At 39.0% G+C, this 20,942-nt stretch overlaps 1 protein-coding gene across 1 annotated transcript in view; it reads left to right on the top strand.

Annotated features, from left to right (window-relative positions):
• Positions 1–20,942, top strand: part of Agbl1 (ATP/GTP binding protein like 1) — an 830,193-nt gene that overhangs the window by 319,279 nt on the left and 489,972 nt on the right. The window contains exon 18 of the mRNA XM_037198558.1: positions 12,288–12,468. Within this exon, the coding sequence (XP_037054453.1) occupies positions 12,288–12,468 (181 nt within the window). The remainder of the gene's footprint in view (positions 1–12,287; positions 12,469–20,942) is intronic.

The following is a 20,942-nucleotide window of genomic DNA, read 5'->3' as shown; positions in this document are numbered from 1 at the left end:
AATAATCCTGGGGGCTCATCACAAGCCTTCTCAGTGAACTATAAGCAGGTAGCTCTAACGTTAGCAAGAGAAATGTTAGCCGTATTGACCAATTTGATCCAAGGCACTTAAGAAATATTGCATCCTTGGGACCGGGCGGTGGTGGCGCACGCCTTTAATCCCAGCACTCGGGAGGCAGAGCCAGGTGGATCTCTGTGAGTTCGAGGCCAGCCTGGGGTACCAAGTGAGTCCCAGGAAAGGCGCAAAGCTACACAAAGAAACCCTGTCTTGAAAAAAAAAAAAAAAAGAAAAAGAAAAGAAATATTGCATCCTTGAACAGCTTTGATGAACACAGTGGCATTTATAAAGTTTCATATGTTGGGCCTAAATTCAATCCTAGAGTTGTTTTTGTCAAGGCATAATATATTAGAACCAAAAAAAAAGTACAAGAAAGGCAAGATTAAAAAATTACAATAGAAATCAATGAAAAATAAAACAATTTTTAAAAGAAAGGAAGTTAGCAAAGAGGAACTGGTTCTTGAAAAGGCACACAATTACAATGCTCATTTTAAGATTGATTAAGAATAAAGTACCCCTGTGGTGGTTTGGATGAGAAGCTCCCTACCCCGCCTAATTTTTGAATATTTATTCCCCAGTTTGTGGAACTGTTTGGGAAGGGTTAGGAAGCATGGCCTTGTTGGAGGAGGTGTGCCACTGGGAGCCAGGTTTGAGGTTTCAGAAGACTGGGCAGTTCCCAGTGTGTTTTCTGTTCTCTGCTTGGTCTCTAGATGTGACCTCTCAGCTGCTGCTCCAGCTGCCTGCCACCTGTCCTGCGTTCTTCCATCATGGATTATTATCTCTTTGGAACAGTAAGCCCCAAATAAATCCCTCCTGTATAAGTTGCCTTGGTAGGGGAAAGTAATACCTCCCCTATATCAGAAATAAAAATAATTTTTTTTTTTTACTTTACAGGATTTTTATTTTACTACAGGATTTTACAACATCTTTTTTGCCAACAATTTTGGAAACAAATTAAAAAGTATAATTGTAAAAAATGTTTAATTATCAAATTGACAAAAGGAAGAACTAAAAATCTAAATAGATGAATTTGTTAGCATATAATTTGAATATGCTTCTAAACAATTTGGATTTGTGATCATATAAATTAATTATTAAAATTGGATTAAAATCATCGGGCATCATTGCAGGCCTGGGTAAGTGACTTCATCAGTGAATTTTCCTGTACATTTAAGGAAAAAATTAATTGTAGCATTTGTAAGTCTTGCACAGAAAATAAAGAGGGAGTACTTCCCAGTTCAGCGTAACTTTGGTGTCTAAGTCTGACTAGGATATTGCAGAGAAGAAAAATTATTGGCTGATTTTTCTCTTGAGACACAGAGGCAGACATCCTAAAGAAACAACTGATTCCAGAATTGCATTAAAAGATAATATTTCATAATCTGTTTGATTTTATTCCAGGAGAACGCTGTTGACATAACTTCGAAAAGAATAGGTCCATGTTGAAAATGTGATATCTGAAATTTGTTTTAAAAAATCTTGTGAGAGATGATGAGCAGATGAACATAATGAAAAAGAATGGCTGTGCCTTGGTAATCATACCTGAATGATAAATAGGTTTGTGTATGTGCAGTTTCTATATAATAATTGAAAATACAGCAACTACTCTCTTGAACTGCATTGAGAATGAGCAAAACCTTGTGTTCATTTCAACAGATGGTGAAAGTTTCACTTAAAATAATTGGACTTCAGACTCTTACAAAGGGATAAAAGCATGTTTGTTAACTACCATGTATGAGGCCTTGGATTCAATCTCCAGGACCTCAGAAACATTCCTTTTGGAAGCAGTAACAGAAAGAAATGAGACAGGGTTTCTCTGTGTAGCTTTGCTACTCCTGAAACTCACTCTGTAGCCCAGGTTGGCCTCAAACTCACAGAGATCTGCCTGCCTCTGCCTCCCGAGTGCTGGGATTAAAGGCATGCACCACCACCACCTGACAAAAGAAATGTTCTTACTTGGGTAATGGTTGCTTTCTAGAGACCTAATGGTGAAATGCTTGCAGTTTTCCTTCAAAAATGGGAACCAGAAGATGGTGGCCTTTGCCAAGTCTATTCAGTAGTGTTTTGCTTGTGGAGTGAGCCAGAGTTCTTCACACTTGCTGTTTTCATGTTTTAGGACAGATAATTCATTTTGTGGGAGACTGTCTTATGCACCATAAAATGTTTGGCGGCATCCCTAGCCTTGACTCAATCGATGACAGTAGCATTAGAATCCCCAAGTGTGATAATGAAAAATATATTTTCACATCACCAAATATCCCCAGTGCACAGAATGTGCCTCTTTTACCAAGAAAAAGAAATAAATGCTTTAGGGTTTGGAAAGGAGAAATGAAACCATTGTTACTTGCAGAAGATTGAACACATACAAAATCCTAAAGGAGATATTCATAATAGGTGTGTCTCAACTTTTACATCATTGTGTATTCTGAACTCTCTAAGACCCAACACAAATATCCCCAAATGTAAATCAAAGCATACATCATGCAGAAGAAAATCCTGGTTATATTGAATTAGGCAAAGATTTTGTAAATAAGACACAGAATAGCCGAACAATTAAAAATGAATAAACTTCAGAGAACCATTGTTGTGCTTCAAAATGCACTGTCAAGAAAATGGAGGGAAAGAACAAGAAGCTAATGTCTTGGAGAAGATTTTCTGAAACTTGTGCCTGTTAATTCTATTTGGAAAAGAAGTTTAAAAAAACTCTTTGAACTTAGTTAGAAATGCAAATTGAGTTTGGACAGAAATTTCACTTAGAAGATGAGCACATGGCCAAAGCCACATAGAAATACTCCCATCATTATTAGTTATCAGGGGAAAACAAATCAAAAGTGCGGTTATATACCCTACATCTTCATTAGCCTGCCCCAAATCAAAAGGTTTGGTGATATCAAGGATTAATCAACACAAAGGTCAACTGGAGAAGGCAGTCACTACTAGTGGCATCGAGCAAATGCAGTAGTGTCTTTGGAAAGCATTTTGACAAAAGCTGGCAATCACCTTCCATAACCCCAGATTACTGTAATGGCCAGAAGTCCTACTCCTGTGTAGCCACCCTGAAGACAGACAAGCACACACGTAAGTCTAATAGCTCTAACCAGGAAAGAGCAGCAGGTCTGCCATCAGGTAAAAGGCTCAAGAAAATGTGGCATAGCCACAATTTGTTGTTTGAGATGGCAGAAGATAGTTCAGTGATTGAAAGAAGCAAATCTTTGATGTCTCAGCAACACGATGGCTCCCAAAGCATTTAGGTAAACAACTCATTATATTCTGTGTCTTTGCTAGCTCTGTCAACTTTACACAGCCTAGAGTCATCTGTGAGGAAAGCCTTGATTAGAGGATTTCTTGGATTAGACTGGCTTGTAGGCATGTCTTTAGAGCAGTGGTTCTCAACCTTCCTAATGCTTCAAACCTTTAATACAGTTCCTCATGTTGTGCTGACCCCCAACCATGAAATTATTTTTATTGCTACTTCATAAGTGCAATTTTGCTACTGTTAAGAATTGTAATGTAAACATCTGTGTTTTTCTTTGGTCTGAGGAGACCTCCTGTGTAAAGGTCATTTGACCCACAGGTTAGGAACCCCAGCTCTAGGGGGATTATCCTGATTTTTAATTAATAGAGGATGGTCCTGTTAGTTGTATTGGTACCATTCCCTGGACAGTTGACCCTGTGCTGTATGAGAAAGCCAGCTAAACATGAGCCAATAAGCAAACCAGCCAGCAGTGTTGGTTTGCTGCATCATGTTCTAATTAGGATCCTGCCTTGACTTCCCTAAGTGATGGATGGTGACATGGACATGTAAGCTGAATAAATACCTCCCACTGAAAGTTGCTTTCAGTTAGAGTATTTTATTACAGCAACAGGAAAGAGACAAGGACATCCCATGTGATTCAGTTACTATGGAATTCCAGAAAAGACCACATGATGGTGGCAGAAAGCAGATCAGTGGTTTCTAGAAGCTGAGAGTGTGGTGAGGAGAACTGATCAAGAGGCAGCAAATATGTATTTGTGGAGTTCTCAGCCACAAATGGGTACATCTAGATAATGCCCCCTTCTCCAAGTCTCAGGGACCATCATGAAAAATGGGGAGAAAAGATCATAAGAGCGATAGATCTGTAAACACCAGAGAAAAACTGGAACTGTAATAGGGCCAATGAACTCTGAACTCACAGCAGATGTGGTTGTCTGCATAAGATCTTCAGAGGATTAAGCCAGTCAGCATTCTACCATGAAGGGAGGAGGTTCTGGTGAGAGGCCCCACCCCTACCTGAGGAACTTTGACAGTTGATGGCTTCTGTTTGGGGAAGCAAGAGTCAGTTTTCTTTAAGGGTGTGTTCCTGGTAGGTCAATTACATTCCAGTGGATGGTTTCACATCCATGAGTCTATGAGCAGTGCAATTGGACTGAGTGGATCACAAACAAAACAATAACAACAACAAAAAGAGGACATGAAGTCGGGAGGGGAAGGGGAGATGAGTATAGGTCTAGGAGGAGTTGGGTGTGAATATGATAAAACTATATTGTATGCACATATGAAATTCTCAACAATTAGTAAAAATATTCTATTGAAAGAATGTAGTGAGGAGATATTTTGCAAGGTAAATGAGGAGAATGTGGAGATGATAATGGTTTTAAAAAAGATTCATTTTATTTTATAGCATTATACACATGTGGAAATTTGATTGAGTTGTAAAACTGAAATTGATAAAAATGTATTTCATGTACACTATACTTCAGTAATGCTGATTTTTAAAAGTGGAAGACTGTATGTTATGGAAAACTTTATGTTGTTCAATGAGAACTATATACTATGTAATTTTCTGTAAGATTGGAAGGATTTATATAATTCCCACTATGATTCAAAAATTTCCCTTGCTTAGTGTATTAGTTAACTTTCCAACACTGTGACAAAATATCTGGTATAGTTAACTTATAGAGAGAAGGTGTTTATTTAAACTTATGATCTCAGGGGTTACAATTCACAGGTAGTTTCTTTGGAGTCTCTAGAGTGATTGTTTATAATAGCTGAAACTAGACTGATAAAACTGCTATTTCATGGCATGTAGGACTCAAAGAGAAAGAAACAGGGATGGAGTTCCAACATCCCCTTTGAGGTCACACTCATAAGAGCCTAACTTTGTCTTCTTAGACTCATCTCCTCACTATCCTTCTACCTCCCAAACTCATAATAGGCTAGAAAACAAGCCTGCAACCTGTGGATTTTAGGAGAAATTTGAAATTCGAACAATAGCACTCAGAACTTTCAATGATACTTTCCTTTTCTTCTACCTCTTTTGTTTTAGTTTTAATCTAGGTGTGTGCATGTGTGCATGCATGCATGTGGAGGTCAGAGGACAACTTCTGGTCCCTTCCTTACCTTCTAGTTTGTTTGAGACAGGATCTCCTTTTCTCCACTGCATACTGCAGGATGGCTTGATCATGAGCTTCCAGGGATTCTACTGTCCCTGCCTCCATCTCACTGTAGAGACATTGGAATTACAGATGTTTACCACCATGTCCATCTTTACATGGTATGGTGGTTTGAATGAAAACGGTACCCATAGGCTCATAGGAAGTGACATTATTAGGAAGTGTGGCCTTGTTGGAGTAGGTGTGACATTGTTGGTGGAAGGGTTTCACAGGGGTGGTTGAGGTCTTAGGTGCTTAAAAGCCTTACCAGTGTGCCACAGTCTCTTCTTGCTGCCTGTGGATTCAGATGTAGAACTTTTAGCTTTTTCCTGTACCATGTCTGCCTGCATGCTGCCATGCTCCCCACCATGATGATAATGGACTAAACCTTTGAAACTGTAATCCAGCTTTCCTTTCAAGAGTTGCTCTTCACAGCAATAGAAAATCTAGCTAAGAAACATTCTGGGCATCTAAACGCAGGTCCTTATTCTCATGTGTCAAGAGCTATGCCCACTGAGCTGAATCACTTATTTCTTTTCTCCTTCCTCACTCCACAGCCCACGGTCAGGCTGTTTTTTATATACTAACTTCTAAGTTTGCTAGAATTCACATTAGATAATGCCACTTTGAAATCATGGTCTACTCCCCTATTACTGTTTTCTTTTTTAATCTCAGTATCTTCATCTCCATTGGGCAGTCTATCAGGTCATACCTCTGCATCATGATTTTCCATGGTCCTTCTGTAACCCACAAGATATTCTCTATACTTCTGCATGTGCTATGAGCCTGTGGAGGCAGATGCAAACTAGTTTGTAGCTGCTTTTCCATATTTTTTATCCATATAGTTAATGCTTCAACATTATATGATAACCCAACTTCAGGGATAAGAAAAAAAGACATAAAAATGACCCAGATGACCTTCATTGACAGGTGCATCTCCATGTATAGATATCTTCAAAGAGATATTATGACAACTACAAACAGATGGGTGCTGCTTTGTTGCAACGTTCCTATTTTTTCATTTTCTTAATCTTGTCTTAGATATATTCTTCTATCAATAATCTCAAGATATAGATGGTATTTTTGTCTTTAGTCTCATATATTTTACTTATTTTTGTTTACTTTATTATTATTATTACTTTATTTTTGTGATTATAATACTTTCTATGGCTGAACAGCATTCTTTCAAAATGTCAGTTCTTTAACTCAGGTCCCATGGTTGCTATTTATGTCACTCCCAGTTATGAAAATTGTCATGAATAATATAATAATGAGTATTCCACTTTAAGCCTATCTTGAGAAATTTCTCTGGTCTTATTGGGTGATAACTCTCTGTGTTGACTCTCTTTTCCACTAGATAATTATTAATTTCTCTTGAAAGGAGAATCATTACATTTCTCTTGTAATCTTCATTATCCTGCAGAGTGCCAGTAGGAGCAGAATATATTTTGGTGAAAAAAGAAGGAAGAAATGCATTGATATTCCTATAATTGGGTGCATATGTGTAATAGCACGTCTTTATTTTTCCCCTCAACTTCTCAAAAACTCAAAAGCAAATATCCCTTGGCCATTGCAAGTCCATAATGTGTCCTAATTTCTCTTTATAGATCTCACTATTACTGACACAAACTCATATTTAACGTTTTCATTTAAAATATGGCCAAATTATTGATACCCCATAGGTTGGGATGGTCCCTTAAATCGATTTTAAGAAATTCAGAGGGAAAAAAAGTGAACATAAGTATCTGGTGTGTTTTGCCCCACAGATGATTTACTAAGGCCCAAATCATCAATTATAAGGGAAAAACCTCATGGCATGTGTGTTCCATGCTCCTTACAGCTGTTAGCTATTATGAGTTCTCAGGGGTGCCATTTGCGGCTACAACTCACTGGTCCCATAAGTTGAAGTCACCAACATGACTGCAGAATTGTCTGAAACCACAGAGGGGAAAAGAGGAAAACCAATGTAAATGGCTGAAATGCTGCTTACATCTTCATTAGATTCCACAGTTTTCCCTGTTGATATGCTCAAGATGCTAGAGCAGCCTGCTAAGTGTCGTAGTGGATTACAACATAACAGCTTACCCACCTGACTTTCCCAGGGAAACAAATATACTGCTAAAGCCTCTCCTTAAGAACTTGAGTTGAGCCTATTGACTCACATACGATGTTATAAAAGGTATGAAGGCAGTTGAAGCCAGTGGCTTCTTTTGGTATCAGAAATCTGCAGGAGCATAAGCTAATTTTTATTTCTTGTTCTTATGGGGCTAGAAGCACTTAACTATTGTTATCTAATATGTTGCCAGTGAACATAGTCTAAAAAGCACAAAGAGAGTAATATGCAATTACAGAACTGAAAATAAGCTACTGATTGGGTGCAAATCCATCAAGCCTCTTTATTTCTCTGAAAGCGTTTTTATTGGATGCCAACACAGCTTGATTTGGGAAGACTACAAGTGACTGAACAAGTAACATAGTAAGAAACCTGACCTCTAGTTGATTTCAATTGTGCTGTTTGTGAACTGTGCATCTTTCCCACCCAACATGCTTGTTTATAAATTTCAGTTAATGATCAGTCATTCATGAATAACCAAGATTCCATGGACTGAATCTTTACTACCTAAATTCATGTTGTAATTATAAATGCGAAAACCATGGCATAGCCTTTGAGAGGGGCCCTGCCCTCACAAATGGTATAGTGCTCTAATGAAAAGCATACATACGGCTGAAGATCTCTCTTGCCCACTCTGTCATGTGAAGACATGGCCTTCTGAAAACCAGGAGGCAGGCTGTGACCTGACACCAAATGTAGTCACTTTGATTATAGGTTTTATCCTTCAGGGTGTTGAGAAAATAATCTCTGTTGTATGTTAGTCACCCAGCCCATGGCATCCTGCTATAGCATCCTTGGACAAACCAAGAAAGCCCAGTGTTTATTTTCCCCAAAAGTGACAAGTTTCCTTTCAAGTGAAAAATAATGAGATAAGTTTGAACCCTGGAAATATGATTCTCTAAGCTATTCTCAGCCCACTATACCATATTGCTTATCATGCACAAATGCATTGTCTATATGGAGGAGCTCTTTTGTAAAACAGATCCTCGGCACACCTCTCCTCTGGTGCTAAACCACCACAGGGTTCTTTGTATTCCGTCTTCTTTCCTTTACTCTCTCCTCTTCTTTTCTTTCCTCTGCTAGATAAGGTTTCACAGTAGTCCAGGCTGGTCTTGAACTTTCCACATAGCTGAGAATTTCAGGGAACTTCTATTCCTCTGATTTCCTCCTCCCAGGTTTATGTGGTGCCAGGGATAAAATCCAGTGTTTCATCCATGCTGGGTAAACATTCTACTACCTAAGCTCCATTTCCAGCCTGGGTCTTTTCTTAAAGCAGTGGTTTGCAATTGCTCTTTTCTGGAATGTATATCAAATATCATTTTCATTACAACTCTCTGCCTCACTGCAGAAAGCATATCTGAATGAATGCCATTCAAAATATTATGATTTTTATACCTGGCCTTATATTCACATGGTAAAGTATAGCAGTATGTAATGGAAATCATATTACAATGCATGGAAAAATAGTAAGTTTTTTTTCTCTTTTATTTTCACATGCCCGGACATATTGGAGAAGCCAATGAAGGCTTGTGTAGTTGCTTAAAGAATTTACTAAGAACCCTCCTTCTTTCTACCTGACATACACCATACTTACTGTCTACCTTCAATATACTCAAGGTAGCTTCCTCACTTAAGATATTCCATCTGTAAGGAAGACAGGAAGAAAAAGCACAAGGGTCAGATCTTACAAGCAGTAGTCATCTACAAGGTGAAATTATCCCTTTCCATCAGATCTCCAGTAAAATTCTTCTGCTAGCATCTTTAGCTCCCTGGCCACATTTGTTTGTTCATAGTCTTGCCTACTTATAAGAGTATCAGTGAAGCTGAGTATTGTATTTTGAGAAAATCCCTGATCCTATCCCAAACCAGGTCTCTGGCAGTTAGAAGAAAAGGGCCTATATACAGGCAATCAGCAGTTTGTGCCATGTATAATATCACAAACAAAACATTTTTTCTTTCATTGGTCACTGGCAATTTTGAAGTACACTCCATTACTGGGCGTAGCCTACTAGTGACATGCTGATTTTATTGTTAAGAATATTTGGCTGGCCGGTGGTGGCACACGCCTTTAATCCCAGCACTTGGGAAGCAGGGCCAGGCAAATCTCTGTGAGTTCAAGTCCAGCCTGATCTACAAAGTGAGATCCAGGACAGGCTCCAAAGCTACACAGAGAAACCCTGTCTCGAAAAACCAAAACCAACCAAACAAACAAACAAAATTTACCTACAGGAGAAATACAACTCCTGTTCACATCCTGACAAATACATGTATGGGAAGAAGGATCTTTTATAAATTCATGCTTCATTACCTATTGCTCTTTGTTTCAGTCACCATAGCATCTCTGTAGTGCAGTTGTTTTTATTTTTATTTTTTTTATGTTTCATGTTTCCTCAGGAAGATGATTTAACCTTCTCTATCTGGTAAAACATTACTTATGCTTCAAGACAGTCCAAATACCATCATATCCTGGGAAGGTCCTTCCCTCCTCAGATCTATTTCTGGTACTGTGTGCACACCTCCATTAGGTACCTTGTCATTATTTGCTTGCATATGTGTCACTACAGACAAGTGCTACGGCCTCTTCTAGAACAAGGACTTTAATTTATTTGACTTTTCCTACCCAGTGTCTGTTGCAGTTCCTGGCATAGGTTCAAGATACTTGCTTAAGGAAATGCATAACTGAAAATCCCCTCCAATGTACAGATGACCTACAAAGAATTGACTCAAGCTGTTCTCCATGCAGTCAGTCGGTAAAGGCTCCTTGATCTATGCCCCTTCGGTCTAGACCTCAGTGGATCAATGACTGGTGGCAGGAATAGGAAAGAGACAGAGAGGGTCTTTTTGGTCTTAATTGGTGATATTAACATAATTCAGCATTATAAAGATTCATTTGTATATTCTGTTGTCTGACCTTCAGCCCTGTGATCAATAGTTATTCCGTTTTATATTTCTTTGTGTGTAATGGGAGATAAGTTTTGTTTCCTTAAAAAAAAAAAATAACCAGAAAACTCTACTGTTGAAGAGCAGAAAGACCTCGTTTAATTTGGATTAATTCAAACTGTACTTAAAAAATATTTCTTTGTTAACTTTTAGTTTTTTTTAAGTGACTATATTTATTTATGCTTAGCAAATAGTAGCTGTTATTAGAGCAAAATTAGGAACAGTCAGGAATCAGGTGAGGATAAAAGATGAAAAAGGAGTCAGAAAAAAGTCCAACCCTAGATTTGGTCAAGGGCTTATAGTTGACAAACATGAATTCTTGATACGATGCCTTCCTCCCGCCTTTGTTTCCCAGGATATGGAGGTTAGACATTGGTAGCCAGTCACAGAACCTTCCCCAGGCTAGGGATACAGTGAAGCAGTAGTACACTTACCTAGCACATATAAGGCATTAGGTGAAGTCTGTAACACCACAAAAACAGACAAACAAGTAACTGTCTGCTTGAGCCCAGAAATGGCCTATGAATCCATGTCAATGCTAAGGTACTTCGGAAGTCTTCTGTGAAAAAAAGCAGAGCAGTGAGCTTATCCTTCCATCCTCAATGCAGCCTCCATAAGATCTACTTAGTCAGTGCACTTCCTGTGATGAGGTATTCCCTTTACCCATTTACAAAGTAAAGGCTGTCTCCTGTAGCTAAAGTTTTCCTGCCTTGCCCACAGTCAGGACAAATCTTTGTCACCCGCCAGTCCTACAGCCGCTCAGACCCAACCAAGTAAACACAGAGACTTATATTGCTTACAAACTGTATGGCTGTGGCAGGCTTCTTACTAACTGTTCTTATAGCTTAAATTAATCCATTTTCATAAATCTATACCTTGCCACGTGGCTCGTGGCTTATCGGCATCTTCACATGCTGCTTGCCCTGGCAGCAGCTGGCAGTGACCTTTTCTGCCTTCCTGTTCTTTCTTTTTTCCTCTCTGTTATCCCCGCCTATACTTCCTGCCTAGCCACGGGCCAATCAGTGTTTTATTTATGGACCAATCAGAGCAATTTGACATACAGAACATCCCACAGCAGTCACCTTAACAGTGCATCTGCAGGTGTTCCACCTTTCCCTTCAAAGATCAGATTTGTTGTCTTGCAATCATCAATCCACAACTTCTCTCCTTGCTTTCTATCTCTGCTAGGGCATGGAAGGGTTCATCCTTCTCATAGACTGCAATCGAGCAAGGAGTGAGTTAACATGGACTGAGTAGCAGGAACTATATTTGACACTTTCTATCTATATCATTTGTTTCTCTAACCACATGAGGTCATTATTATAAATATCCCCATTTTACAGATGAGGAGATGGCCACCAAAAGATTAAGTCATTTGCTTAAAATCTCAAAGCTGATAAATGATGAAGGTAAGATTCAGTCTAAGATCCTTGATATCCAGTATCTTGCTAATGGACTGTGGAGAGTTAATTGGTTTAAAATCTGCTCTGTGGTTGTTTTTTTTTTTTTTTTTTTTTTTTTTTAATCATACCACAAAGTACTTTGCTTTGATAATAGCCTAGAGCCTTGATGTCATCAGTCTTTTGAGTCTTGCAGCTTCTGGAGGCAGATGAAAAATGAATAAATGTAGATCATATATATTAGAAACAACCATCTTACTTAGGACTTCGTACCCTTCAGGTATATATTCTGTCCCTCTAGAGACTCTGTTGATGGAAATGGAAAACATATCTAGGTTTAATTTCTTGTGCCCCCTTTCCTGCAGGCTGTCGTCCATATCAGGTGATCACAGCCAGAGTTCACCCAGGAGAGAGCAATGCCAGCTGGGTGATGAAGGGGACCTTGGAGTTTCTGGTCAGCAATGACCCTGTGGCAAAGCTCTTGAGGGAAAACTTCGTGTTCAAGATCATCCCTATGCTCAACCCAGATGGTGTCATCAATGGCAAGTATGTCACCTGCCTAGCCTAATGGACACACAACTGCATTCATGGTGCTATGGTAATAAACCACTGCTGTCTCATCCAAGGGGCATAATAGGAGAGGCCTTGGTACTTGTGGGGGACCTGGCCCCATTTCTACCTTGGATACTCTTGAGGAGAGAGGGATAAGAAAATATCAGGTAGAAAGAGAGACTTAGACGATGAGAAGAAAGACAGAAACACAGGATGGCTTCAGGAGGGCCTGGGTCAATACCCAACTTTATTCAAAAGGGCTTTTTATAACAATGCCAAGGGGTGAGGCAAAAGGCTTCTCCCTTGTTAGATACATCCAAGTGCAGACCCTTTTAAACACCTGGTAACGATGCCCATGGTCAAATTATTCCCCTCATTCAGTCCTGCTGTGTAAAGCAAGCTCAGATTCTCTGACTTTGAGTAATTTGGGCCTCTACAGGTAGTCTATAAGGGAACTCTCTTGGGCTCTTTCTATCTGAAACAATTAACAGTGTGTCCTCCATGCACATTTGTACATGGCTCATAGTATTTCTTTGAATAGAAATATATGGAAACATAAGCATTTGGTACCAGGGAGTTATGCAGCTAACATACTCCAGTTATCCATTCACAAAGGAAGGCACTAGTATCCAGGGTCCTAACCACTCACCTGGACCACATGGTGAAGCTGTGGCATTTCAGGGATCAGTCTGAATCTTCATGTTGACTACCAATGGTTTTACATTAGTATTAGTTCTAGGTGCAAAGAAATATTTATTCTGTTATATTTTACTTGTTTCTGAATATATTTAAGAGTTTCACTTCAATGAAATGGAATGCTGCCTGGAATAAAGAAGTGTGGTATCCTCATTTTCACCCTGCTGCTGCATACCTTTAGGATGTATCAGGGAATAAGACTATTTCATTTGATGATATCTGTCAGAAGGGCTCAGAGTCTGAGCTCAGGCCCATATAAAGTCCCCAAGATCACACAACCAGGGAATGGTGGGACTAACTTTTACAGATAACTGTTTAGATGCCTTATTTAGTAATAGATGACTCTTTTTTCCCAGAAGAATGGGGATTCTGTCCTATGGATAAACAAAATAAAAAATGAATAGAAAATGCTGAGAGGAAAAATATTATTTCAAAGACTAAAATGAAAATCATACTTTAAAATACTATTAGCAAAGAATCAAAAATTAAGTTTAGAAAAATAAAGTGATAGTAAAGTGGTGAAAAACAACAAATAAAAAGAATCGTAAAGAAACACTAAAACTTATAAATGATTAAATGACTTAAACAAATAAGAATAATGTAAGAAAGATAAAATGGTCATTTCCTTTAAGAAAGGAAATAAAATGTTAAACAACTCCAATAGATTGCTTTCTTTTGATAAGTATAAAGACAGATTAAATTTAAAGTGTTAAGAATATGATGACTACAAATGTAAAAGGAATAGCCTAAATCCAAAACATGAAATGTCATAAAGCATATCAAAGCAAACCAATCAAAGCTATAGACTATAGTAGTACTACTTATAGGAGATTAAAAAAGAGAAAGAATGAATGAAAGAAAGAAGTACAAATGAAGAGAAGAAAAGATGAAAGAAAAGAAAGTATACCAATCTACATTTGGTATACTAGGTTAACATAACTGGGTTAACTCAGTAGTTCACAGCTGTTATTTATTTATTTCCATCTTTCCTTTCTTGCTTATGCATCAATTTATTCATTCATTTATGTATTTACTAGGTGGAGGTTTTTTTGATGAGGACCACAAGGTCTTTTTTCTCAATGCTGACTGCATTTAGGGTCTTCATTGAAGACTGAGTCTCCTCTGGCAGCAATGAGATTTCTAGGATCTTAGGCTGGACCAGGTTCTGGAGTAGTGTCTTTTAATGCTACCCAGAGTACACCTGACTCCTGCCATGTGTTCCTCTAATTCCACAGTAGATCTCCTGCTGCTCACTGCTTGAGTAGCCAAAAATTTTTACTAGCGATCTTTCTCAGCTAGTAAATGGATGGATAATTGCTAAGGAAGGCATCTTGAGGGACATGACCCCATTTGAATATTTTCTTATCCAACTTGGCTCACTTCTTCTCTTTCTATGGAACTGTCAGAGGTCAGGAAGAAATTGGAAAGAGTGTTGAACTAGGAGTGTTAGCTGAATAGGAGCCCTGTCTGTCCCTTGGTCTGCTCAGTTTTCTCCTTTGGTGGAAGATAGACTTTTTTTAAGAAAAAAATGTCTCACATCCCCAAAGCAATATTCAAGCTCAGGAAATAAGCACTGAAGCTCTTTCTATTTCAAATGCTCATACCTCCAAATTAGGGCTTGCTCCAGGTCTTTGGTCAAAGTTAATGGGGTTTCAGTCACTGAGGAGCCTGTTGGCTGGTATGCACATTATTTCCAGCTCACAGCTGGTTACTTTGTTTCCCAAATGGCAGGGCAGCTTCTTCATAGTGACAAGGGCATTCCTCATCATTACTATTATTTATTATGACTCTGATTGCTCTTTTTATTTATATAGCATCTTTCTTCATAGAATCTGAAGCACTTTGTAGACCACTTGGACCGAACAAACAAGGATGGCTGAAAAATAATTAGAAATCATAACACTTTCCACAGATAGAATAATCTGCAGGCCATAGCATATCATTATGAAAGGACTCAATGCTGCTGGGGATGCATAGCATTTCACAATAAAAAGCTTAAAACTCAAGATCCTGAGCCCATTTCAGAACAGACCTAACATTTATCTGCTTCATCTAACTTTCATTTGAGTTACTTCTGTGATTGATATTCCATTGTCGGGTCATGCTTATGAATAATTAGGTGGGGGTGACTTTTATTGTGTTTCAGTCTTTACTCTTTGAGCTTCATCTATTGTAGTCAGTCTTTCCTTCATAGATCATTTTTTCCTGTACACATTCAAATTTCCCCATGAGAAATATTCTCCAAGCTTAATGCAATTCACCTAAATTTTATTTATGGTTTTCATTCCTGATGTTCAGAAGGTCACTGATTTTCTCTGGACATAATGCTTATTAACAGAGATCTTAAGCAACAGAGGTGCTCTGTATATATCTGACTAATAAGGAGATAATCTTTGTATAAATTAGTGATTCCAAACATCAACATGGCACGTAGAGCTAGACTACACTTTGGGTACTTGTGTGTTTGCATCTCTGTGCATCCCCAGGTGTTCGTACACATGGATGTGTGTGCATCCATGTGGAGACTAAAGCACACTGTTGGATGTTGTTCCTCAGATACCATCTATGGTGGATAATTTTGGTTGTCAATTTGACTACATCTAGGATCAACTAACACCCAAGAATCTAGGCAAACCTGTGAGGAATTTTGTTTTTCATTTTTCTTTATTAAGAAATTTTCTACTCAGTCCGCATACCACCCACAGATCCCCCTCCTCCCACCTCCCCAGCCCTCTCTCCCAAGCCACCCTGCATTCCCACATTCCCCAAATCAAGGTCTCCCATGGGGAGTCAGCAGAGCCTGGCACACTGAGCCTAGGCAGGTCCAAACCCCTTCCCACTGCACCAAGGCTGTGCAAGGCATCACACCACAGGCACCTGAGGAATTTTCTTAATTGGATCATTTGAGCTCAGGAGACATGGCTTCTGGTGACAGACTACATAAAAGAGCATGGGAGAAGGGAACTTGGGTTTTTTGGTTTTTGCCTGCTTTCCCTTCACCCTTACAGGCAAGTTAATCTGTCCTGTTGCTGAGACATTCCTCCATTGGTATTACAATCCACTTCTACTACTGAAGACCAGTTGTTCTCCCAAAATTCCCTGGCATCCCAACACCAGATTGGGCCCACTAAGACATCTTGTCTTGTTGACTGAACAAATACTGAATTCTTGGCTTTTTGGGTGGGATATAGCCATTCTTGTACTATTTAGACGACAGCCTGTTAGTCATTCTCATAAATATCATTATATATATATATAATATAGCATATTATATAATTTATATATATTTAATGTATCTACATTTAATATATGTATATATTATATTTAATATATTGTTATATAACATTATATAAACATATAAAATACACTTGAGTAAAAATATAAATATAATCATACATATCTTACACACACACACACACACACACACACACACACACACACACACACACACACATTTTTATCAGTTTTGTTCCTTTAGAGAACCTTGACTAATGCACCATTCATCTTATGTTTCATTGTTCTGGGACTTACCAAGTTGGCCGACTGACCAAGGAGCCCCAGGGACCTACCTATTTTTATTTCTCCATTTCTGAAATTTTGAGTGCTAGCTGTCATACCTGGCATTTTTGTTTGTAATGTTGGTTCTGGGGGACCAAACTCACCTCTAATGCTTACAAGGCAAGTGTTTTGCTGGATCAGTGTATTTTCCCAACCCCATAACAAACTTTTAATTTAAAACTTATCATGGACCTCCATGGAGCTTGCAAACGTGTAATAATAGAGCAGTTTCCTTTTGTGGCAACGGTGATGGAACCTCTGAGGATGGCTGGGAGATATTGATAATAGTGGTTGGGGAGACACAGCCAGGCATTTCTAGCAAGAAAAATATAGTGAGTCTTGCCAAGTCAAGGATCTCTTAGCAACATAAGTCTGAACAGGGAAACAAATACAAAGATGGATCTGTTATGAAGAATTCCAAAAGAAACAATTTCCCATCTGCTGGCCAGGATAATGTACTACATTAGGCTGAGTTCTCAATGAGACTGGACTAATGCAGTGGTTCCAAGACTCATAATTCTTCCTAGGGTAGGGTAGAAGAGAATGGGGAGCCATCAAGTCAGGTTAAATTAGAAGGAGGACTGCTAGGTAGATTATAGTTGGAACAGAGGAGAAGGCTTCCAAGCTGCTAAATAGGTAGAGATACTATATAAATGGGCAGAGAGTGAAAAAAGGAAGAAGTCAAGCCTGATCTTCATTCTTAAAATTCAGGTGTTGATGGTAGCAGTGGCATAATTCTTACAACACCAACACAGAGCCTAATGCTTTATTCACAGGAGACTGAGCATATTGATCCTAAGGGTATATACAACTCCATGAACATGATTATCTTCTTCCAAAGGCATCGTGGAAGAGACACAGACAGCAATAATGAGCACAGGACCTAGTACAAGCAAACACAGCCAGGTGTTTAAAAAGTAATAGCTAGATGTACCAGGGGGAACAAATCAAACCATAAAAATCACATAAAAATCTCAACAACCTTAACAATCCTGGGACCATTACAAGTGAGGGCCAATAGTCTATTCTACTGTGGGCTGTAGTGGGTAGCCATTCCAGGTTGGATCTGGAAGTTCCAACCCTCATTGAGACTCTGGCAACTGTCATGCATACGAGGCGGGGCCAGGGGAGGTGCCTGAAGACCCGAGAGCTGGATGGGCCAGCATTCTCTCTGTGCACTCTCTCTGTGCCGGGATGCTGAACGGTTAAGGTGGACTGTGCAGAGCTCCGGAGAACACAGCTAGATTGCGATACACCTTCCCCAGACCTACCTTTCACTTAATTTGTGAGTTACGCCATTAAATAAATATCCTTTTAACTACGTGGAGTGGCCAAAATAATTTCTCCAAAAGTGGGCTATGAAGCCTTTACTTTACTACAAGAAGATCACTTATAGACCTGACCTAAACAACAACAACAACAACAACAAAAAACCAGTACCTTTTATGGGCCAAGAAAGTACCTAGTTTTTTTTACTTATATTCTTATTTAATTCTCACTATGATTCAACTACTGTAGGTCTTTTTGTAGACAGTTTACAGATAAGCAAATCTGAGCACAAGAAATTAAGTATCAGATGTAGATTAAACACTTGGTGTTACAGACCCAGGGTAGAATTTGTGTCTCTCCTAAACTTTTTTAGAGGTTTAAGGAAATTAAAACATAGATTCATAAAATATTCTAGCTGGGATATTGGAGGGGATTCTTACATAGTATTTATATTCTGTTCCTTAAGACAATAAGGAAACCAAGACCAAAAAATGTGAAATGACTCACCTGAGATCACAAAACAAGTTCAAGGTAGAAATGGAATAAGAAATAGTCCAGATAATTAACTACACATGTGCAACTTTCACACAAGGCAGGTAATGTACACACACAAACACAGGCATACACACATATGTTTACACATACTCACATGCATGTGTCCATTAGCACACATAGAGACATGCCCAAATTCCATGATGAACTTGTGACACACCTAGCATTTGAACCAAGCCTGTATTCCCTAAAACCTGGTTAATTTTAATATATCAGCTCTTCCCCACTTTGGATGGCAATTCAAAGAGAATATTGGCCCCAACAACCAAGAGATTCTATCTAAACTTAGTCTTATAAATCTAGACATTCATATTCAGGGTGCCTGGGATGAGCTAAGGTAAAGCCTTTCCCAGCTTTCTGCCATCTTGGCCCAGGATGAACCAACTGGCTGGTACACTGTTAGTTCCCCTTCATGGACTTTGAATTCCCAGCTTGGCTTAGGCCTTAATGTTCTGTTCTTGCCAGTTCTTTCTATGAGAGACAATACCCTTCCCTGTTACTGCCAGCTTTGGGATGTAAACATCACTTAGCTGCCTGTGAATACTTATTGTCACAGTCACTTATTGCCACTCCTCTTCCATTGGTCATTTTGTGTTCCTTTTGCCCTCTGTTATTCAGAGTTACAGAGGGCTTGCTTTATCATTCACAGGGGCTTTGTCCATGCTTCGTCCTCACTATGGTGATCGCAGATCTACTTTCCAATGTATTTAGAGCATCTTTAATATACTAACACACAGAGGATTCTTAGACTTGGTTTCTCAGACTTGTTGCATTTAAATAGAAGGCTATTTTATAAATTACATAATTTTCCCCTTTCATTTGAACAAACAAGAATGGAAGATATTATCTGAACTCTCCAAGAGTGGTGACTGGTGAGAAATTCAGCCTTAGTTTTATATCGACTGCCTTCCCACCTGGTCAGAAAGATATAGTACATATGTATTATTTTCTTTGCGATAGATATGTGGTGCTTGTTTCCACAAAGATGTCCCTCAGTGGATAGAGCTATCTGTGTTCATTGAGTGAGGTGATGATTGCCATTGTCAATCATCCTGAACAGGAAAAATTATTCTGGAACAGGGAAAGGTTCTTGAAAGATATGTCCTTAAGGGAGAGAAGAGAGGTTCAAATTGGGAGGATTCTGGTATAACCAGAGGATCCATTTGGGTTTTAGGGAAAAGATGACATATGCCACGTGAAAGAGGCCACAGGAGACAGTCTCATAATTGGCCAATTGAGATTGACAACAGCTATAATAATAATATGTTCTAAATTTTCTTTGAGTAGTTATCTTCTGTTATATCATTTATTCTTCAGTTATAAGTGTTCATAAGCATTTCAATCTTATTTCAGCTTCTCCATTGTGATTTTAAGGCAGTGTCCATGCCCAAAATTGGTGAAGGTGAAAAGTGGCGGTCATACTGAGTGAAATTCACCAAAGAACTGGATAATCACAAGTCCAAAAGCTAATACATTTTAAGATTTGTGCTCAGTAAAATTTGGACATTAAAATTGTAAAAGATCCATTGATTTCTATTCATAAAAATGTCATGTTCAGCATACCAGATTATTTGAGTGATACAAGCTTATACAGTGGTTGATTGGTCTGCACCAATGATACAAGTCTGATTGTTCCTTCAAGGTATGATAAAGTAAAGAAAGGATTAAGAACAGAAGGAACAGGTCTTCCTTGTAAGGATGAAAGGGAAAAAGGGCAGAGGTCAGGTGCCAGAACCTAGGGTCCTGAGTAGCTACTCCAAATGCTAGGGTTGAAGACTCTGAGTGGGAACTGTCATAGTTAGCTTCAGCTATCATTTTTACATAACCCAGAGTCATTAGGGAAGAGAGAATCTCAGTAGAGGAATTGTCTAGACTCAATTGGCCTGTGGCCATGTCTGCGAGGCATTTTCCTAATTTTCAATTGATGTAGGAGGGTCCAACTCCCTAAAGGCAGTGTCATACTTAAGGGAGTTGGCTTGGACCATATAGGAAAGGTAGTTGAGCTAACCAGATGAAATGAGACAGAAAGTTCCATCCATTCACAATTTCTGCTTTACTTCCTGCCTCCAGGTTCCTACTTGAGTTCTTGTCCTGACTTCCTTCCCTCAGTGACACACTGACATGGAAGTGTAAGCCAAATCAACTCCTTCCTTCCCCATGGGGCTTTGGGACATGATATTTATCACAGCAAAAGGAAGCAAACTAGGGCTGAGACCGACCTGGTTGGGGCTTTAGTGGACAAAGAGGCAGAGGCTGGAGAAGTCTAGAGAGGCCTGATTTCAGATGCAAAGTAGCCTTTAGTCCTTGCTGCTGGTTTCTTGGCAGGAGCATAGCTGTACCTGGGAGGCCCAAGAAGTACTATTGATAAGTACTGCTTGTCTGCAGGTGCTCCA

This window comes from Peromyscus leucopus, chromosome 1 (assembly GCF_004664715.2).
Source record: "Peromyscus leucopus breed LL Stock chromosome 1, UCI_PerLeu_2.1, whole genome shotgun sequence".
Lineage (NCBI taxonomy): Eukaryota > Metazoa > Chordata > Mammalia > Rodentia > Cricetidae > Peromyscus > Peromyscus leucopus.
Note: the sequence above shows the minus strand (reverse complement) of the source record. Positions and strands in the feature narration are given on the sequence as shown.